This window comes from Tyto alba, unplaced genomic scaffold, assembly GCF_018691265.1.
Source record: "Tyto alba isolate M040663 unplaced genomic scaffold, T.alba_DEE_v4.0 Super-Scaffold_8, whole genome shotgun sequence".
Classification (NCBI taxonomy): domain Eukaryota; kingdom Metazoa; phylum Chordata; class Aves; order Strigiformes; family Tytonidae; genus Tyto; species Tyto alba.
The window spans coordinates 10,449,911-10,471,396 of record NW_024881329.1 but is presented as its reverse complement, the minus strand read 5'-3'; the positions used below and the strand labels follow the sequence as shown (position 1 = coordinate 10,471,396).

At 41.8% G+C, this 21,486-nt stretch overlaps 1 protein-coding gene across 8 annotated transcripts in view; it reads right to left on the bottom strand.

The window, feature by feature from the left end:
- TEAD1 (TEA domain transcription factor 1) overlaps window positions 1–21,486 on the bottom strand; it is a 162,336-nt gene that overhangs the window by 31,182 nt on the left and 109,668 nt on the right. Inside the window, exons 3-10 of one of the 8 annotated variants that reach the window (XM_033006797.2) lie at window positions 17,903–17,967; window positions 15,055–15,117; window positions 14,904–14,966; window positions 6,412–6,423; window positions 5,088–5,222; window positions 4,850–4,896; window positions 3,875–3,936; window positions 574–698 (exon numbers count right to left, since the gene is read on the bottom strand). In XM_033006797.2, coding sequence (XP_032862688.1) covers window positions 574–698; window positions 3,875–3,936; window positions 4,850–4,896; window positions 5,088–5,222; window positions 6,412–6,423; window positions 14,904–14,966; window positions 15,055–15,117; window positions 17,903–17,967 — 572 coding nt within the window. Of the gene's footprint in view, window positions 1–573; window positions 699–3,874; window positions 3,937–4,849; window positions 4,897–5,087; window positions 5,223–6,411; window positions 6,424–14,903; window positions 14,967–15,054; window positions 15,118–16,130; window positions 16,171–17,902; window positions 17,968–21,486 lie in introns of those variants that run through there. The other 7 variants (XM_033006799.2, XM_033006798.2, XM_033006794.2 and 4 more) reach the window with 7 other exon arrangements.

The following is a 21,486-nucleotide window of genomic DNA, read 5'->3' as shown; positions in this document are numbered from 1 at the left end:
AATCCAAACTTTGGATTGGACCCTAAGACACAATCAAAGATCAAGGATGCCTGAATGACTGGACATTTAGATAGATAACCTCAATTAAAAAAAAAAAAAAAAATTATATAGTTAAATGATACATGCTTGGGAGGCTGGAACCAAAAGGGACAATCCTGATACTCAGAGGCTATCCCAAATGTCAGATACTTAAAATAATGTGCATAGTTTCTATGCAAGTCCTTGATTTTGTTTCTGTTAGGAAATAGAATAGGCTTTAACTTAAACTTTCAGTACTGAATTATTGCCAGAACCATGCTGCAATTTGGTACAACTGCTAAACTCAGCCAACCATTAGATGAGCACCATAGCAAAATGTGCCTGCTTCCAAAGAGGCCTCTCACTCTGCAAATGGGGAAAAAGAGGGCAAGAAAGGAACATACAGTGCTACAGTGAAAGGAGTATTACACTGAGCAGTAGCAAATGCAGAAACACTAGGTATATTCCATCAGGCTTAATCCTGGAAAGCATCCTCAGAGTGTGGGGAGCAATGAAGAAAAGCTGAAGATTAGCGGACACAAGGGCAACACTTACTGATTCGGGATCCCTCTGCTGTTCAAGGAAAGCCGAAAACTCCACCAGCCTCAGCTTGGTCGTACCAATCGATCGGCCCTGCCACGCAGGGACTGAGGGAGCTGGAGCTGACGTAGGCTCAAATCCTAAAATAAAGGAACCATTTTCATGAAGAAGTTGACAATTCTTCCGTTCATAATTTCTGAATTAAATATAATTGGTAATTATGCATGTAGCCCTTGGATGTTTATATTACTTTTAGTAAATAATGAATTCAGAATGAGTTAAAATTGGAACAACACAGAACAATATGTAGAAAAAGAGGTCCCAACCCAGCAAGCTAATAATGGTGTAAATAAAAGATCTACTTTGTTTCCTTGGGGCTGTAACTCACTGTAGAATTTTTGTTTAAATTATATACTAGATTGTAGAGATTTATAGAGACTTAACGTAGTCTTACAGCTGACCCTTCCTTGGAAACTGGCTGCAAGACTCACAGGAGATATTACTGCCCTGGGAGTCAAGAGAACTGGCCTCCATTTCTGGCTCCTAATTTGCCACGTTACAAGTACATCACTTCTCTTTTTGCCTGCTTCTTCTGCCACTCTCAATTCTCCTCACCTATTTAAGAGTGTAAGGTTTCCAAGGCAGGGACTGTATCTTACTATGGATTTGCACATTGGGTCTTTGACTTCTTTTGGAGCTTTTAGGCAGCATGATATTACAGATAATAATAAATAATTACTGTAGAGAGCTGAATCATACCCTAAAAAGAAAGTAAGGTTTTAAATTGATAATAAAGAACAAATGACATGATCTAGAGAGAGAAGGGATGTTAACCACCATCTCTAATTCACCTCTAGAGAAGGAATAAATGCTACCTCTTGCTCCTCACCATGGAAAATTAGATGAGAAAAAAACAAAACAGAAAAGAAAGAAGGGAAAGACAGCAGCTCGAAGGCAAAACTGATTTTGGGAGAGACGCATGCACAAGGAAGGCAGGGGAGAGGCACCAAAGGTTAGAGGACAAAAATAATCTTGAACTAGGTTGAGAACCAGGGAGAGGTCACAGGTAGTGTGTGTCCATATCCTGTAATGGGAGTATAGTACCCAACTCCAACCTCCAAATTTAGGCAATGAAGGTGTGAGGCTTGTATGAAATAGGGAATTGCAAACATGACTGGATAGACATGAACAGGAATTCTAATGAAGCAAAAACTAATGCATGAGTTTTGACTGATTTAGGAATACTAATAATCCTATTCTGAGAGAAAACACGGAAGAATAAAAGAAGATAATGCAAAATGTGCCTTAGAAAACAATGAAATAAATTAGGAATATCAAGAAAAAGGAAATCAGGGATGCAGACAGATAGTCCTAGTTTTAAGCATTAAATACCAGCAAGTTAGAAAATCATTACAAAATGGGTTAGTCAGAAAACTGCAGTTCAGAGTCAGAAACATGGTGTCACTTGGCAAGGGAGATGTAAAATTAGTTATCGTCTGCAAAGAAATAGTGATCTTTCCTGAAATTAGCCATGAAACCAACTTGGGAAAAGGAGTAGGGAAGTAGCCATGGGAAGGGCTTGATCAATTTGAGCAATGGAAGTCAGAATAAACATTAGGTACTTATCAAAGTAGTATCAGGCAGAGCAGGACCTTTGGGAAGGGGAAGAGTTATCAGCAACCAGATACATAGAGATGTTTTATATGTAAGGCTAAGCTTATATAATTTTGGAAGAGTTTTTAGCCTCATTTTGAAATAACTTAAGGCTTATTCTCATTACAGATGAAAGCAAGTTTTAGCTATTAAAAAATAAACATGCATCCTATTACTTATTTTTTACAGAGCATTTTCCTACGATAGGGAATGCTGACTGGAGATCACATCATAGAATCACAGTTGCAAGGGACCTCAAGAATCAGATGGTCCAACCTCTCTTGGCAAAAGCATGGTCTAGACAAGATGGCCCAGCACCCTGTCCAGCTGAACATTAGAAGTGTCCAATGTTGGGGAATCCACCACTTCCCCGGGGAGATTATTCCAGTGGCTGATTGTTCCCATTGTGAAAAATTTTCCTCTTGTGTCCAATCGGAATCTCCCCAGGAGTAACTTGTACCCATGTCCCCTCGTCTTCTCCGTCTTCTCCGTGTGACTCCTTCTAGAAAGGGAGTCTCCATTTTCTTTATAGCCACCCTTTAAATACTGGAACATGGTGATAAGGTCTCCCCTAAGCCTTCTTTTCTTGAGGCTGAACAAACCAATTCTCTCAGCCTTTCCTCATATGTCAGGCCTCCCAGTCCCCTGATAATCTTTGTGGCTCTCCTCTGGACCCTCTCCAGCCTGGCCACATCTTTTTTGTATGGCAGGGACCAAAACTGAACACAGTATTCCAGGTGTGGCCAGACAAGCGCTGAGTAGAGTGGGATAATGACTTCTTAATCTCTGCTGGTGATGCCCTTGTTGATGCAGCCCAGCATCCTGGTGGCTTGCTTTGCTGCGGCAGTGCACTGTTCACTCCTACTGAGCTTATTGCCCACCAGGACCCCCAGGTCCCTTTCCACAGAGCTGCTCCCCGGATGGGTAGATCCCAGCCTGTGCTGCACTCCTGGATTATGTTTTCCCAGATACAAGACCTTACACTTGTCCTGTTGAACTTCATAAGGCTCTTGTTAGCCCGTTCTTCCAGCCTATCCAGGTCTGCCTGCAGGGTGGCTCTCCCTTCTGCAGTGTCCTCTTCCCCACTCAGTTTGGCATCATCAGCAAACTTCATCAGAGTACACTTGATGCCATCATCCAGATCACTTATGAAGATATTAAACAATGCTGGGCCCAATATCAATCTCTGGGGGACCCCACTTGTGACAGGTTGCCAGTTTGAAAAGGAACTATTTCCCACCACTCTCTGAGTGCAGCCTGGCAGCCAGTTCCCCACCCACCCACCTCACAGACCACTCTTCTATACTGTAATGCACCAGTTTCTCTAGGAGGAGGCTGTGGGAAACCGTAGCAAAAGCCCTGAAGAAATCCAGGTAGACAACGTTCATAGCTCTCCTCACATCAACCGAGTAGGTTACTTTGTCACAACTGCTTGTATTAATGAGTCTTACCTAAAAAGTAAAAAAAAAAATCCTCCAAAACCCTAAACCCAATGATTTTCCCTCATACATAATCAGGTAATAGGACATTGGGACTGGTGCATAGTTTGGCTATAGGGAACATTAGAGATGGAGTAGTGGCTCTGTGCATTTCAGGAATTAATACATCACATTCAGTGTACAATTCAAGTCTTTTTAAAGGAGAATATAAATGGAAGAATTACCTGAAATGGGAGCTGTGACTGATGGTTGTATAGGATAGGCCTGCTGAACGAATGGCTTTACGCTGGAATAAAGAGTTACACACAAATTATACACTGTGCCATTCACAGTAGATTCCATTAGTCACATAGTATAAGAAAATACGTGGTTAATGACCTTTACCCACAAACATATCTCTTCCTTCCATAGCATATTTAACAGACAGACATTAAAGAGGTAATAGAGAGGGGGATGAGAATTACACCCAACATCTTAAAGAGAGGAACTCATCTGCGCTCAGTCACACAGCTGGAAACCTGACCCACGTGTTGCAAGTGTCGCAGCAGAGATAGGTAGTGAATGTTTTGACTCCAAATAAATTCAGAGGACACCGAACTACAGAGGCACAGAGACTCCCATGGACCTCAAGGGAATAAGGTGGGGAGAAGCTGAAAAATAATGCTGGGAAACATTGCTCCAGAGACCACTGCAGGACTGAAAATGCAACACCTGACAGGGGGACAAATCTTCCTTCTCTGTATGCTGCTGATGCTATCATGGTGCAGAAGGGCAGTAACCCCACTGATCACTAATGGGCCTCATGGAGGCATCTCCTGCCCTGCAGGAAAATATGTCCCCCTTGCCTCCAGTATTGTTCATAAATTTAAGAGGATGGAAGTATTTGTGCTGGAAACTTATTCACAGGCAAAAACCTTACTAGCTACCTCCCTGGCATTATCATTGCATCTCACCACGCAATGGGAGAAAAAGAAGTATCCCCATTAAGTATTCAGCCTCAGCTTTGAGGTCTGGGATCCCTTTTAACTTTTTGAATGTGAGTTCACATCACTGTAAAGGCTCTTCCTTTCCCTACAATTATCTTCTCCTCCCTTTTAGAAAAATTTGCAAGTTCTTGCCTCATTGGTATCCTCTGGCAGCAAAATAAACAAGCCAGCCCCACACTGCATATAGAAGCATATTTTAATTTTCAGACTTACTCTTGTGAGGATCCAGGCTGCCCCGTTTGAATCATGCCTGGCCAAAACTGAAAGAGGAAAAACAAACAAACAGACCCACAATTGTTTTCTTTGTTGAAAGATTTTGGATATTTCTGAACAAGCATGATTCCTTTTGCAAACACAAGTGAAAGCATTAATCCATTCATTCAGCCTTAGTTTTCTACTGAACATTGTTAGAGAATACAGGGATTTTTTTGGGACTCAGCTAACAACTTACCCCAGGTGCCCCAGCAAATGTAGGACGGGGAATTCCTGGCAGGCCCAGCTTGTTGTGAATAGCAGTAGCTGAGACTATCTGAGCTGATGACATTGCTGCCATGTGCTGGAGTGCTTTGTCCTTTGCTGTCTGATCCTTTAATATGACAATTACATGGAGTCTTAAAACATTTGGCACAACAAATTATGTTAAATAACTGCAGCTACAAGCACATAACTAAAAACTTAAAAAGCCACACAGAAAATGCAAAAACAGCAAACCATGCAGGAAAAAAAAAAATACAGCACGGGGGCTAACACTCAAACTACCTCAAGGCAAAACCTCTTCTCAGACATGCCTGGTAGACCTGAATTCTCACAGTCTGCTCTGCCAAGACGCAGGAAGCTCTGGGAGAGCAAACTACTGCCCATGTGTTTATTTGGGCAAATTCTGCTGATTTTAAAACAGGCTGGACTAAACATGGTCTGCTGCTAAGGCTCTGCCTGCAGGACAGGGAGCACTGAGATTTGAACTCTATCATTTAGATCTAAGAGAAGTTTGCCTTTTGTATTACACTGTAAACAGAACAGAGAACTGCGACTAACTCGCAAATAATGACCGATTTTTCTTCATGCTTACAGGTTTAGAAATATTTTGGATTCTGTTTTACAAGTATTTTAAAAGTTAGATCACAAAAATGTAAGTAACATTTTAAACTTCCAATTGTGGTATTTTACTGATTTACAGTGTTCCCAAAGAAAACAATCAGCCACAAGATTTCTGCTGTTTTCAAGCATACAGGAACAAGTTCAGGAAAAGATGGGTTGTTATTGATTACTTGTATTAGAGCAGCGCTTGGAGTCCTAGTCACTGCCAATCACGTATGATCACAGAACAGAAAAGGAAAGCCTCTTAATGCAACAGAGTTAACTAAGTGGCTATTTTAGGTCAGGTAAAATAAGTAAACAACAGACAGCTACTATCTGGTAAAGTGGGGTTCCTCATCCAGAAGTACTGTATTAATAAGTGCTAACATTTAGGTATGTGACTTAGAATGAAGGAACACAAGCAGTATTAGGCAAAGATTTTTTTTTTTTTTCTGGTTTTACTTTACAAGCAAAGTAGCAAGCATGCTGGCAAGAGATGCATGCTCTTATATATGATATATGACTTTGCACATATGCTCCCTCTAAAGCTTGTATGTAGTAGTACTATAGGTGAGCAGTTTCTTCCTTTGAATAGCTCCTTTAGAAACAGCACAGGCTGAAAGTACAGGAAAAGCTAGCCAAAAATTCTGCCAAGCACAGCTAAGGTACATAATACTTGGTTTAGTTAAAATACTTACCATGCTTGTTACCTGGATACAACAACAAACAGTTTATTAAAATGCTTGTGTAGAATAGCAGATTCTTAGCAAAATACGAACAAGATAGTAAGAGACAAAGGAAGAGCAGTTTGCTCAACATTAAATATCAGCTTTAAACAAATGCATTACTTTAACCTAGGGACTGATTCATTAAAAGGGAAAAAAAAAAAAAAAAAAGGATAAAAAACTAACAACAAAACACTGTGGAGGAAATAACCCCCACCTCCCTGTGTGAAAGCTGCAGATACTGAATGAAGGGGGATTGTTGCTGAGTGTGTTCTCTGGAGCTGTGCACAGAGCCCCTGCGGGATACAGCCTGGGAGAGCGGCAGGTGGAGCAGGGGAGTAGCTGCTCTGGCTGTGTCCCCCCTCTGCACCTCGCAGGATGCAAGCCTCAAATGCAACCCACTGCGGTGCTGCCTGCTGCAGCACTATCACCCGCAGGCTCGCCTGCGCTGCCCTGTCGCTGCCTTCTGACCTGTCCAAGCCTTGGGACTGCCTCGCCACAGCGGCTTCTGTCCTGTTGCTGTGGGGTGGGCGGGAGGACATGTTAACCATCAGTGCGTGAGAAAAACTTGATCGCTTCTCCAACTTGTATCTTCCCTATATAACTACAACCAATTCACTGGGTAAGAGCTGGAAGGCAGATTTGGCTCTGCCAGCTGTGGGCACTCACCTCTGCCTGCCCCAGGGTCGGTGGGCATGAGCAGGAGGTTTGCTCATGGCATGGTTTACTGGCTGCCTTTAGACACCCACAGACCATTGGGCTAAAAAATGCTTTGGTGGCAGTATCCCAAGATTCACACAGCTCTCCAGAAAGCTGACCCCACTACCCTCCTGCGCAGTAAGAAGGACTCTCCATCATGAAAACATGAAACTGAGGAGATGTCCTTAAGCACTATGGAAATGCTAGCCCCACCAGATTTTTCTGCTCCTTTTCTCTCCTTTTTTTGTTAGGTGAGCGGGCTTGGAAATGCCAAACCATGCAAGTCTCACTCGCAGTCTGCTGAATCATAACAAAACCAAACATACAGGGGGATAGATATCCTCTGTGTGAAATGTATGATTCCAAGAGACATGTGTGCCTCTGGCTCCTAGTAGCCTCCAAAACTACATGAGCGCTGCTTTTGTGACCACCTTGTTATTCTCCAGAACTGCTGTGGCACTGCAGCCTCCTCTCTACTGCCTCCCGTTTGCAACCAGCCATGCCAGTGCAGCCAGTGCCCGTGCTCCTGCCAAGTTCCCAAACTCATACTGTTCTGCTGCTATAATGGCCTTACTACTATTAGATGGATCTAAACTAAAGGAGAATTTAAAAGTAAAAGCTTTGTTAGGGATATAAAAGTACATACATGGAAGTTGCATGAGCCCCCAGGGTAAATTATATATCTAGGACACCGTTCATCTTGCCTCACTTCAGCCATCTAAACTCTCCAGCCTAAGGCAGCTTGCTAACCCCCTGCTACTGTTAGTACAGTAAGCACCTACAGGAGACAACTTCCTTGCCAGGCATCGAAACCAACTGGAGTGCATTACTTTTTGTAATGTTATTGGTGTCCAAGGACTAGAATAGGAACCTGGACACCCAATTTCTACATAGCAACAGTTACGGCTGGTAAATCCCACCATAACTGACAAACTAAAGAAAAATTTTTGAAGATTTACACTTCCTTCAAGACCTTCTGCTCACAGAAGGAGGGACATTTAGACTGTCCTGTAGAGCTCTTGGCTGCCATTAGCAATGAGCCTGATGATTCTAAATTTTAGGAACAGTGACAGGGATTTATGGAGGGAGAACACACCTTTCGTTTCATGATATGAGAAGGGATGTACCTTCCTTCTTGCCAATTACTGCTTTTCATCCTACAATGCTCTGTATTTTGTGGTGGCCATTCATCTCATCCTCTTTGACCAATTACATTTTCAGGAGGGTGGAGAGAAAGCGAAACCATTTAAGAGGTCAGCTCAGAACTACAGCCCTTGCAACAGGGATAGTCTTGAGGAGTTTCAGCAACTCCTACTATGTTTCCAAATAGTGACAAATCTGCCAGCTCCACTGAACATCAACAGAATCAGACCAACGCAAATCAACAGGAACTTTTACCTTTTGTAGGCTTAGGAACCTCTGCATGGTTGGAAGATAAGTTTTTCTCAAAGTAACTGTAACTTTACAGTCAAACATGAAAGAAATCAAATTCAAAATCAAATATAAATACATAAGAGGCCCCGACTTCCATTGGCAAAAGAGCACCTTCAACTCCAGGAACATTTTGGAGAGCTGCAAGGTGGTGGCCTATGCTTGTATAACCAGGCAGACTTCATAGTCTTCAGAAACAAATGGGAAAACCACATTTTAAAGCTGTTTATTTAAATTGAGATACTAGCTTGTCTGCCACTTAAAAAACAGGTTGGAGGTTTTTTATGCCGTAATGGAGAGCGCTCATAACCAGGAGGGAATGAGCCTTTCTACCTATCACTGCAATGTGGCCGCTTCTGGGATGAAACTTGGTAACTGATTAATAACACACAATGGTATTACATCACAGTTTAAGCAGCAAGAGAAGTAATATATCCAATTAAAATGGCAGGGGTAATTTAAACAGGCAGATTACAGTAATTACCCAGGTTGGAATTTGGCCAGGACAAATGGGTTAACACCCCTACTCTAAACAACAACGTTGTGGGGTTTTTAATGACTGGAAATAGTTAAGACTTTGATTCCCTATCTTGTCCAAGACAGAAAAGGTTTGGTTTTGCTCTCACTTGTGCTACTGGGTAAAGCTGGAATAAATCCTTTCAGGTCAGTGAGGTTTACACTGATGTACATAAAATAAAAGTTTGGCCCAGCGTGCTGCAGAGTCTTGTGCTGAGGTTCGTCAGAGGCTTGGAGGGACAGTATCTCCTACTGAATCATTAAATCCTGCCAGAGCTTAAGGTATTCCTTGGATAGGTCCCATCTGGCCCTGACCTGACTTGACCCTACTTAATTTATGAGCTCTGAAGGGATTGCTGCTGCCCAGGAATGACACCGTAGAAAGTAACAGACTGCACTCTGAGACTGCTGCCTTCCCCTCCCCTTGTAAGTCTTCTGTGCTATGGTACATAATTACTAATAGATGTTACCGAGGTAGATTTAGAGTACAATCAGTGGAAATCTGTTCTAGTTCCACTAAACCCCTAAAATATCATCACTGCAATGGAGATCAGGATCGACCTCATGCTTTCGCCAACTGCTTCTGGCTGCAGTTGCAAACACTTTGTTTCTAGAAGTCATGAGTGCTAAGAATCTAATGCAAGGACACTATATAACTTTTAATGAATCAGGCCCTTGAGGTTTACTTTTCACTGGTTTCGGAATGCAAAACACATAGTTACATTAGATAATAATAACTCCCCAGTATCATCCAATTATAAATCTTAATATCTATAAAAGCCCCACATGAAACAAGAGTTCTACATGACAAGCACAGAGGATTTGTGCTTGACTTCCTTTTAATCCAACATAAACAGAAGAATAATTCAATCAATCAGTCCAAACAATTTCTACAGCAAAAAATAAAAACTGTTATCCTAGAATGATAAATGGGGCTTTGAATACCATGTTATCTATGACTTTGTGAGAAAAAAAACTAAGACAGTATGAGGAAAAGTAAGCACAACAGAACACAGTATTAATTCAAGAAGCCCTAAAACCTGAACCAATATTTAAAATACAAAACTTTTCTTGTAAGGAAAAAAAATATCTTAAGAGAAGAAACAACAATTTGTTCACAAAATGGATCTTACAGTAACACTAACATAAAATAGATTCCTAATAAGCAATTTTGCAGATGTTATTTCTGCTCAGATCTCGTATTGATTCAAATAACCTTTGCAATAATTAGCTGTAGCTCAAAAAAGATAAACAAATCATGAAAATATACAATTGTTCTGAACAAAAGATAGAGAGCACTTCAGTGTTTCTAGCCCTGATCTCCAATTTGCTTATTATTAGAGAAGACAGGAGTAAATACAAAAGCTGGCTATTTCAGCCAGGCAATAGCTAATGCCAAGAAGAGAATGCGCATTCAAAGCTGTCCCAACTTGCTGCCTAATGAGTAGCAATTAATCCATCTTATTGTATTTCGAAATGCTGAAGTCTCCATTCACATCAAAGGGAATTTTTCAAGGCTTTTAGCATTGTTCATTTAAAAAGTATAGAGCTATCTTTAGCATTTTATAATTGACAACAATATTTTCTTTTTCTACCTCAATGCGGAATGTAGAATAATGGATTTTAAAACATGTAATACATGTGAACTGTAGGCATTTTAATGTTTCTTTTTGTCTCTGTCTAATTAATCTTGCACTATGAAAAAATATCTGAAATTAAAGTCTATGATAGATGTATATGCTGCTGTTAAGACCTTTACTCTCTATTTATGCACAACTTCCAATCTATCTTTTCTCCTGAACGGACAGAGGTGACTTTGGCTCCCTGTCAGTGCTAAGGTGGGAAACGCTGCAACCTAACACTATGGACTGGTATATTTGACATGGAAATACATTAGAGCATAAAAATTCTGCTTTGCCTCCTCCAGTCTCTGCATGAGAGGAAATGTCATGAAGAGGAGCCACCTTTCAGATCTGTTTCCAAGGACAGCTTTATCTCAGCCCCTCTTACCATTTTCCTGAGATGAAATTTCTCCAACTTCAGGAAGATTTTAATAACCTCAGAAAATGAAGATTAACATCTCTAAAACAGGAGTATTTTCCTGCTTGTAAAAAAAGAATTGAAATATGCAACATTCCTGGAAGGGCTGATGGGACATTGCCTACTGGTGGTCTTGAAATGCAGCAATAGCATTTACAGGCAACACTTCTCTTTCTTGCAGTCTAGGGATCCATCCATCTGTCCAGAGCGACTGTAGGTGCTTATCAAAGAAAAGGGACTTTGCTGGATCAAGCAGAATTAATGGCATGCAGGTGAAATTCCAGTCTATTAAATAAGCTTCCATAATGCTCTATCCAATGCCATGGGTGCAGAAAGCCCTGAAATCCTTCCACCCATTTGGATTTTTGCAGAAGATAAACACATGAATATTTGCCCAAGTCTTCTCCTCATCATGAGCAGGATTCAGACCAAGGTGAGACAGAAAGGTATCTTGGTATAAAATAAACTCAGCAGGTACTTGGGAAACAAGAGTTATTTGTTATACCCTTCATCAAAGTAAGAGACCAGGAACTGAGGTCAATTGGACAGATCAACAACATTCCAAAAGATCAATAAGATAAGGCATTATGAAGAAAGCCGCTAGTAATGGATGTCAGATGTGGGATGAGCATCCACGCTGTGACCCTGCAATCCTGAAGAGCCTGCCCATGATTATTTCAGCTAAAGCAGCACTGGCACCCAGGGAAGGACCAGCTTCTCTGCAATACCCTGCCTCATGTGGGAGGTGCGCAGAGAGGATGTCTGGTGGCAAAGAGAAAGAAACATAGGAGATGGAGAGGGCCTTGGGTCAGAGCTGACTGACGTGAAGGATCTCTGCATTAATCCATTGTGCTTTCCCCTCATGCTGTATGTAGGAAACTTGACATCAGACGCATGTGAGTTTTTTTAAGTAGTAACTGTTCACCTGGATGCCACCAATCATAAGTTCCTCAGAGTAATTGCAAGCACCAGCTTATTGTTAAAAGGGCAAGATTGGCCTGGGTTGGAAGCAGTGCTTCCCTTGGCTATCTTCTTGGTCACCCCTTCACCAGGAAACGCGGGCAGCACTCACTCCAGGAGAATGAGAGACCATCATCTTCCTGAGGAAGCTGATGGGGCAGTCCAGGCTGCTGCCAAAATGGCACCCACTGAAACAACAGGCACTCGTAGATGCCAGAATGTATTCATCTTGTCTTCTCTTCACATCAGTGATGTCCTTCTCAGGCATTTTTCAAAGGACACTGGACCATACAGATGGTTCAATACAGGAATAATAAGAAAAACGGGCAATAGCAATAACGAAATATCTGGAGGAGTGAGGTTGCATCTCAGGTCCAAAAGTAGTGGCTTCTCCCATTTCCAGGGCGTAATTGCAGCTCCCCAGCAGAAAAAATGAGGGCTCTTTCTCATAAAGACAGCTCCCTTAAGACATCTTCTTGCATCAAAGTTTCATCTTTTCCATGTGGGGAGAAAAAGGACTGTGGGAAGCTGCAACTCCTCCGGAAGGGGCCTGTGCAAGGAGGCAGATGTCGTGCTATGGCACCTCACTCTCTGAGATCAAAAATGGTAAGAAAAAGAGGAGGGAGATGGGGAGAGCCTGACTCCTCTGCCCTTTCTGAGCACGCCTCAGGTAGGGGGCCATGGAGGAGTCACCAGGGTTGTTCCTGGGGCTCTTGGGGAGCTAAATCCTGGGGGCACCATGCATACCCGGGAGCAGGGGCAGGAGGAGCAGCCAGCCTACTGCCCAGCAAGACCCACTGGGGAAAGGCAGGGGCAGCTTTTGCCATCAGTGATGCCTCGAGGGCAGCCAGGCCAGGGGCTGGCAAACCTCTGTCACCAGCGTGCACTCTGTCCTCACCATGCAGTCGTAGATAGTTTAAGCAAGTGGCCTTGCAGAGTGTCTGGGGTGTGGAGGTGGGAGACTCTTCCTGAAGTAATCAATTCCTTGCACCAAAATGGCAGTTCCCCCACTTTCTACTCAGCTCTGGGGGAGCTGCAACCCACTGACAGGCAGGAAGAGGCAGCAATGTCTGAAGCCCTTACAAAATATTTTGTTGCCCTAACAAATCTTCCCTTCTTCAGGCAACTCCTTAAAATGAAAAACCCCTCTGGATCTCTACTGCAAATGGCATCTAGGCTAGAGGTCTCAAATATTATTAGGGTCTAGCTAGCTTCTTTCTTCTCTGGAAAGCTTCAATAAAAATCAGACAGCAGGTGCAGTACTTAGAAATATTTGTTGCTTTATATGTGTCTTCATATTTTAAGCTATTTTGGGCATTCAGAAAGGGAAATATTTTAGAACAGTAAATCCAATATTTTTGTTAGGCTCCTAGGCCTGTATTTTGGTATGTAAGTAGGCTTCCTGATTTCTGTAGCCCTAAGTGCTCATCAGCCCTATAAAACTCCCTGAGAGCTGCTGGTGCTGAGCACCTCTGAAAGTAAGGCCACCTATTTACATACTTAATTTTAGGCATCAAGGATTGACAATTTAAGCTTAAAATGCTACATATCTCTGTATTATTGCACCCTTGGTTAAAAAGCAGTATGTTTAAGTTGTCTTAGTTGTTCTTTATGAACCCCAACTGCTCAGCCAGTGCAGCTAAAAAGCCAGCCACCAACAGCCATACAAGCCTGCCAGCATGCTGCCCACTGCGGACGAAAAACCCAGTGCTTCTGTCAAGGAGGCCTGTTACAAAGCCAGGCTGTTATTTATACGCTGCAGTTCCAGGATCGTGGTAAGCATCCGCAGTGCTCACCGCCTAGTATTGTGAAATTACTTTCTGAAACATTTTGCTTTTCAGCTAGAACAAAAATGTGATTTGTTCTCATTTGGGAAAAAAAAAATCAACAAAAAGAAAAAAGGAGGAAAGTAAAATATTTACAAGTTCATTTGCTTTTTATTAAAATGAAAAAAATCAACAGCAAAAACTGCAAAACCTCTTCTTTCACTTTTAACTAATATGAAAACAAAACAAAATGGATCCCAAGATCTCCGCTGGAAAACTTGAAAAAACAAGCAATCCAAGAAACCCCTATTAAGCATTTCCAAGAGTTTCTTTTTAGCTTTAGATTATATTTTATGGAAAGCAGGGAAAACAGGGATATGTACAATTCATCACATCAGATTAAGCAAACATACTTAATATTCCCCGAACAGGACTCTGACTGAGGCTCTTCAAAGATTAAATGTCAATATTTCACTTTAAAAAATTAAATTTCAGGGAATCTTGTAAATAGTACGTAACTTGAGGTGATACTAGATGTACTCTAGAAACACCTTATAGTTAGAGCAATCTTGATAAACTGTGCTCTCTGGCACTTGGAATAAACGATCTATTTTAAGTATTCTTGATAGCATTTCAAAAGCACAGACAAAAAACATTTGGGAATGGAAAACAATTACCCCAATTACCCCTTTGGAAAAAGCAAAAAAGAAAAAAGCGTCTACACAACTGCATAAAAACCCCGTGTATTTAAATACACTCCTAGCACTCAACTGTTAAAAAAAAAAATAATAGACTAACGGGTTAAAAATCAGGTTTAGATGCTGAGCTGTTACAAAAAGTAGTTCACTTTGCATTTGGACAGTGTTAAAACAATGTTTTTAATGTGAATGCTAGTGCAGAAACCGGAGATTAAACACAAAGAGACACAGACAGCTACCACATGCAGGAAAACAAGGTTACAGGCACGGCAGCACCAGGCGCTCGCCCATCACCGCGGGGAGGAGGAAGGGACAGGCATAGCAACCACAAGCCCAAAAGCAGAAAAGCGCATACCTTCAGCTTGGAATGAAAATCACGAGATTTCCTTCTGGCAAGAACCTGAATGTGACTAGACACCTGCAGGGTAGGGGAAGGGAGGAAACAAAGGAAAAGCCTGTAACCATGGAGATGAAAAGCCCCCTACAACTGGGCAAGCCAAACGTACCTTAATGGCGGCTTGAATTTCTCGAACTTTCTTTCTTGCTAAGACCTGTATGTGACTAGACACCTACATTGTTCAGGTTTATAGGGGAAAAAAAAAAAAACAACAAACAAAAGAAAAACAAAAAGCAAATCAAATTTAAAATGTCTATTTTTTTTCTTAAAAAAAGAAAAAAAACTTTTCTGAGGGGAGGAAGTTATTTGCATCTTCAGTAAGCTCTGCTGTTAAAGATACCACATTCCCAGCCAGATACCAAGCTCTTAGCACCGAGGCTTAACAATACAGGTCATCACTGCAGTGACTTGATTAAGGAAAAAAAAAAAAAGGAAAAAAAAAAAAGTGTAACCCACCAGGTTGTGCATTCAGCTACAAGACAGAAGACACAGTTCACAGTTGGACACAGCCCACGTGCCTTGGTACTGATCCCATCCGTGGCCAGGCCTTGCGCTCTTGCGCAAGGAGCCAACAGGATTTCTACCCCATCTGCCACAGATGCAGATGCCCACTCTGACCATTTGCCACTAGGCTCAAGACATAACTTGGCACCAACAAGTTTTATCCATTATTTATTGAGTTCTGCAGTTCCAATGAGGAGCCTCAGGCTGCGTTTTGACTCCACTGAAATGCTTTAAATTCTGGCACAAAGAATAAAATACTGGCACAACATAGGTCCCTGAACCTGTGTTGGTTTCCTCGGTAATCTCAGCATCAAGTCTGTCCCCAAACACTCATGTAAGTGGGGACCAGTAACTTGACATCAGCTTGAGTGATGTCCAGGTTTGGCCCAATATCATTACATTTTGGTAAGAAACTTGTGTAAACCAAGTCCTGCACTAGAGCAGTTACTGGTCAGAAGTTGTTGCCCATGCAGTGAAGGGTCTGCGCCCAGATTCACATTCCTGTTTACTCAGACACGTACTGAAATCCATGTTATTGGTGATGAGAGTTTAATGATGCTGCCCAGCATCGCTAGGTAGTCCTCAGCATCCTACAGTCCTCTGTGTGAAGGTTTAAAACCTGCAGTGATGGTAAAAATCGCTAAAGAGAAACCTTTTATTCTTGTTTGACCCAGGGCATACCGTATCAGGTGTTGTACATTTTTCCTGAGTTAGTTATAATTCCTGTCTGGGAGAGAACAAAGCAGAAGAAAAGGAAAAACAAAGCTTGATTTCTTCCCTCTATAAGACTATTCCATGACAATAGTACCAAAAAGCCTGTATTTTTAGTAGGGAATCAAACAGTAATGCATAAATGAGCACAGTCCCTGAAGGCCACCTTCAGAGGCTTCTTTGGAAAGCAGCTCAGGAACCAGTTTGCAGTAATTCAGAGTTATACTATTGCTTACTAAGCAATTTTGTAGTCAAACACGTAGACCAAGTTTTCACACGTGTTCATTTGTTTTGCTTTCAGTGGGATATTAGTGGTGTTAAAGGTTATACAAGAAGCACAATCGTAACATTTAATTGCTCAGTTGAAACTCAAAGGTAATGACAATCAAACTTTTCTAAACACTCAGGTCTAAAGTGACTTACGAATTGCTTTAGAGGGATGTAGAAGTACAGAGGCAGAACATTGCCATATGTAAGCCATCACAGCCCTCTTGGTTTCACCACAGCTCTACCAGCATGTTCTCACCAAAGATCTAGCCCCAAGCTCTGCATTTTGACTCCTGATGCAATTTTAAGATCCCAGCGTAACCCCTGACTCTTGGAGCTCGCATGGGCATATCAGGGCAGAACTTGGGACTCTGTCTTTTGTTTCAGGTTTCTTTGCCAATCTTTTGTCTGTTCCTTCTCCACGTGCAGTAGTTTCTCTCCCTTCTCATGTCTTTTTTCATCCCTTGTACATATATTATCTTCCTAACTGACAAAGGACACCACCCTGGGCAAAATATCACCCAGTTCAAAATGATTTAAATTCAAGCACTGGCAGCAGGCCATCTTTGTGTGTGCCGACACAGCATCACCTTTCCCCGCACTACAAAACACGTGTAGCATGCAAGTGTATGAGCCTCTGCCTTCCCCTTGTCACGCATGTGGATGGGGAGATGAGGAATCTCGCACCTGACATTAGAGAAAGTGAGGGGACTCTGTGATTTGCGAAGTGTTTTGAAACAGTCCAAGGGTTTAGTAACCATCACATAAACTACGCAGAGCGTGTGTCTTCTGTGAAGCTGCTGATCACCATGGATATTCTAAATTATTTAGTCATATGAGATAAGCTAATGGTTATGTGATAATCATATGAAAAAGACTTAAGACTGCTTAGAGGTTTATTCTGACTCTTTGATGAATGAAATCTTACTGTGGTCACAGACCAGGAGCCTGAAGGCTCTTAGGGGAATTTAAATTATTTTTTCAACCTGTAGCAAGTACTGCCCATGAGCTGAGAGCATGATTACAATCAGTCCTGCTAGATAGTTTTTATTTATTTACCTCTCATATCCAAGGATGATAACCTCTACAATACAGGCTAATTGGCTGGACTTTTAGAAGTTCCATTATTCACCATCTCAAAATAATCATTATATTCTGTAATTGTCCTTATAGAGAAACAATGCACAATGCTTTATGCTTCTGCTTCCAACTTCTAAATTTTTTTTTCCCAAATATGGGGAATAATAGCTTAATGTACACATAGGTTAATAAAAAATGCATCCTCAAACCGGCACTGAAATTATGCACAACATAAAAACCCAGTTTTAAATATTTTCTAAACAGCATGTATTTAATCTGAACAGTGAAGTCAATACATCATCTCATCTGAGCTGAAGCACAGACAGCCACTACAGCCAAAAATGCCATGTTTTGTCATTCACTGACATGCATACTTCCCCACTGGGTTATTTTACCTGCTTCCTGGTCCGTGTCTTCCCTGTTCTAAGTTTGATGTATCTGGCTATCAATTCATTCCTACCTGAAACAAAGAAAAATTCATGATAAGGGACAAGCAGCATCACATCCATAAACATTACCAAATACCACATTTAAACATATGAGCTCCATGCATATGAGGCTTATGTTTTCTTATATCTACTCCACTTTTCCTTTGCAAATAATTTATCAGTATTTCTCATTGTTCATCAGTATTTTTCTTCCCTCTCATCAACAGACACTGTATGTGCCACACAAACTATGCAGAGGGCTCCAGACACAGCGTTTTCCCACTGAAGCCCCAAAGCTGTTTGCAGGCAGAGAGCCACCTCCTTGGCCAGCGGTTGTGCCCAGGACGATCTCTCGCTGGAGAATCCCCCATGCTGGACATGAGGCCTGGGCTCCTCTGGTTTTGCTTCCAACTGCACCGGGCGGTGTTTGCCCCTGGCCCACTGCTGGGAGGAGCAGATGCTCTGGAGAAGGTCGTGTGCCACCCGAGCCCAAGTGCCAGTCACCCAGATGTTATGGTTTCACACCAGCTTTTCTCCAAGTTTTAAGCTACGAGGAGGACAGCAAAATCTATCCTTCCTGCCAGGAAGCACTCTGCCTCCTCCACTGACATACATCACTGTCGCAGTTCGGCAGGTTATCAATCACACCCTTAACTCTACGCACAAGAGTGGTCACCCTGCGGTGCCTAAGTTCCTGCTGCAGCAGGGCTGATCAACACAGTGGTTTGTTATTCAGAGCCTATTTCTCTTGGAAATGCATAGTATTTCCAAGTTTCTAAAATGGCTATTTGACTCTTCTTCAGTCACACATTATGCTACCTAATACAAACTAACATTTTCTTTCCAAATAATTTCCTTCCTAAATATTGCTGATATGGAAGATAACACATTTTTATGTGGTGCCCTGTTTATTTTCACTGCATATTATGTTACTTCTCCATGAGTTGTAATAACTTAAATATACTTGTTCAACAAGTCCTAAGTTATGGAGTTATTTGCATTCAGCACAGGGGACAAGCAGCTTGTCCGTGTGTAGAAAATGAGAAAACTGATTTAGCAGCAAGCTGAAAATGGGGAGGTTAAGAAAATAAGTTGTCACCCACCAAGTTATTTTAGAGTGGATGAGTACATAGCTGGGAACTACAGAAAATTATTTTATCAGCCAGGGACCCAAACTCTTTCAGTTTGATATTGTAGGGGAGAGACGGGGAAGTTTTGAAGTAGCCTACCTATGTCTGAAGGGCATTTTGTTGACTGGAAGATTGAACACAATCAAACTCGACGTTCATTTACCTTTTTTCTTCTCTCTCCCCCTCTGAGCCTTATTTTACACCCTTTGTATCAAATGTCTCATGGTTCTTGTCACTTCCATTGTTTGCTAAATGGGTACTAGAATATGAAATATCAATGTGCTTCAGAGTAGACGTGTATTTTCTCTGATTCCCTTTTTGTTTTGGTCTGGACTGTGTGCCAGGTTTCCCACAACGTCCTGCTGTAATGGTGATGCGAGGTTTGTAACTCTTCAGCAGGTCTCTTCAGGACAAACTTCAAGAGGTAAATTTTGCATGAGCAAAGAGTTACACAAACAAGCAACATTTCTGCACACAAATGAGGGACTTCCGTATGCAAACAGAGGAGCAGCTAGTTACCTAATTTCACTCAGAGACCTTGATTTTTGGCTGGACAGAAGTTCTGCAGCCTGTAATACTACAAGGTACTTGCCATTTGCAGTGAGCAAGAGCCTTTGTGTTCATGTGGTGAAACTAGGGAATGCTTAATTTCTGTATCTCCCTATTCGCATGTTCTTTCTCATTATTCAAACCATTTACTTCAAATATGGAGAATTAGTTTTCCTAGTGGTGACTATCTTCCTATGTCCGTATGCTGTAACAGCAGCTACCTCACAGTGACAGGACTGCAAATTTACTTGCAGGTGTTGGGCAAGGACACAAATGGAGCTGTTCTACTCTTCATTAATATTAGATGGCAAAGTTCTACAGTGAAAAAATATCATACAGTTAGGGAAAAGGAACCGACAGAGAGGTCAAGAGCCTGAGGTCACAGCAACAAGAAGGGAGAGGAAAAGGTATACGATGATGGCACATCACACTAAATGTGCTTTGGACAACAGGTTTCCAAAACCTTGCTTGGTACTTTCTGTGCCTCTGCAATGTCCCTTTAATGAGTACTAGGCTAGCAGACAGTAAAAGGGTGCACAAAAATTAAAAGAAAAACAGGAAGATGCAATTCACCACCTGCCAATGAGCAGCCTGAAGGGGTGGTAGCCTGCAAGAGCAGCCCGCTGCAATCCAGTGAGATTCAGAGATCACCATATTCCTGCAATCACCAATACGATAGGTGGTATGAATATTTTTGTATTTCTAAATGCACATTTTGGTTTAATTGGGGAATGTCCCCCCTCCAGAAAGTACCTCCTTTGCATATCTTTAAGTATGTGCGTGCATTAAGCACCCATAATAGTTTTTTTCGTGCAAAAAGCATCGTCAGGTTGTCCTTATCTGCAGTCAATGACTTTATACGGTGATATAAAGGATCTGTTGCCATCTCTTGTCCCTCTGTCTGTACTGAAGATGTTTGAGATACATGGTCACAGCAGAGGTCACTCCAGGCATCCCTTGCCCATTAAGGCAGTCCTATGCAGCCCTCAGCCATAGCTGAGGAAGGAAGAGTTAAACCTTCTCACAGTTTTACAGTTTTCTTCCCAGTCAAGAGAGCTAAAAAACTATTTTTAAAGAAAAGCTCAGATTCCCAGGCAGCCACTTGACAGGAAAAGCAGCTTTATAAAAAACACCAAGCACTGAAAGTCTAGACTGTGTAATTCAAAATACCAGTCAAGTGCTGTCTCCAGTTGAGCCCCAGTCTATCCATGAAGTGCTTTGGCTTAAATCAGGGGTGGGTTTCTCTAGCTGCTATCTAGCCTGGCAGGGGTATGACTAACAAGATTGTGGTTTTGCAGAGTGATTGCTTCCCCTTAAGGTGAAGTCTAGCTAGAGCCTAGCTCGAGAAGAATCAACAAGGAGGAATAATTTGACTTAACTTACTGGGAGAAGGAACTCCACAAGGAACCATGCAAAGTGGCCGAGGCAACAGCCTTATGTATTCCTTATAGACATGTTTTCAATACAGCAAAGAAACATGCATCAGATTTAGCCAAGGCAGAGATACTGTAGCCTCATGAGGCTCACTAAATATCTTCTGCCCAGCCACAATGATCTGAAAAAGCACAATTTCTTTTCTGGACTACCAAAAAGCCATAAACACAAATATAAGCACTGCCTGACCTATACAAGAAAGACATTCCCAACTAAAAGTTTACAGCCTTTTATGTTATCTACCAAATACTGGTGATCTTCTTCACCAACTCTGACAGATCCTAACAGGAAAGATCTTATCTCCCCATCAACTCAGGACCAGAGAAGGTTTTAAAAAAAGGAAGGCTTAATAAACCTAAAACAACGCTTTCCTGTTCTTGTGAATGAGAGGAGTCTGAAACAAAAGGAGGCTCAAGGAACTTCTTTAACTGGTCATTA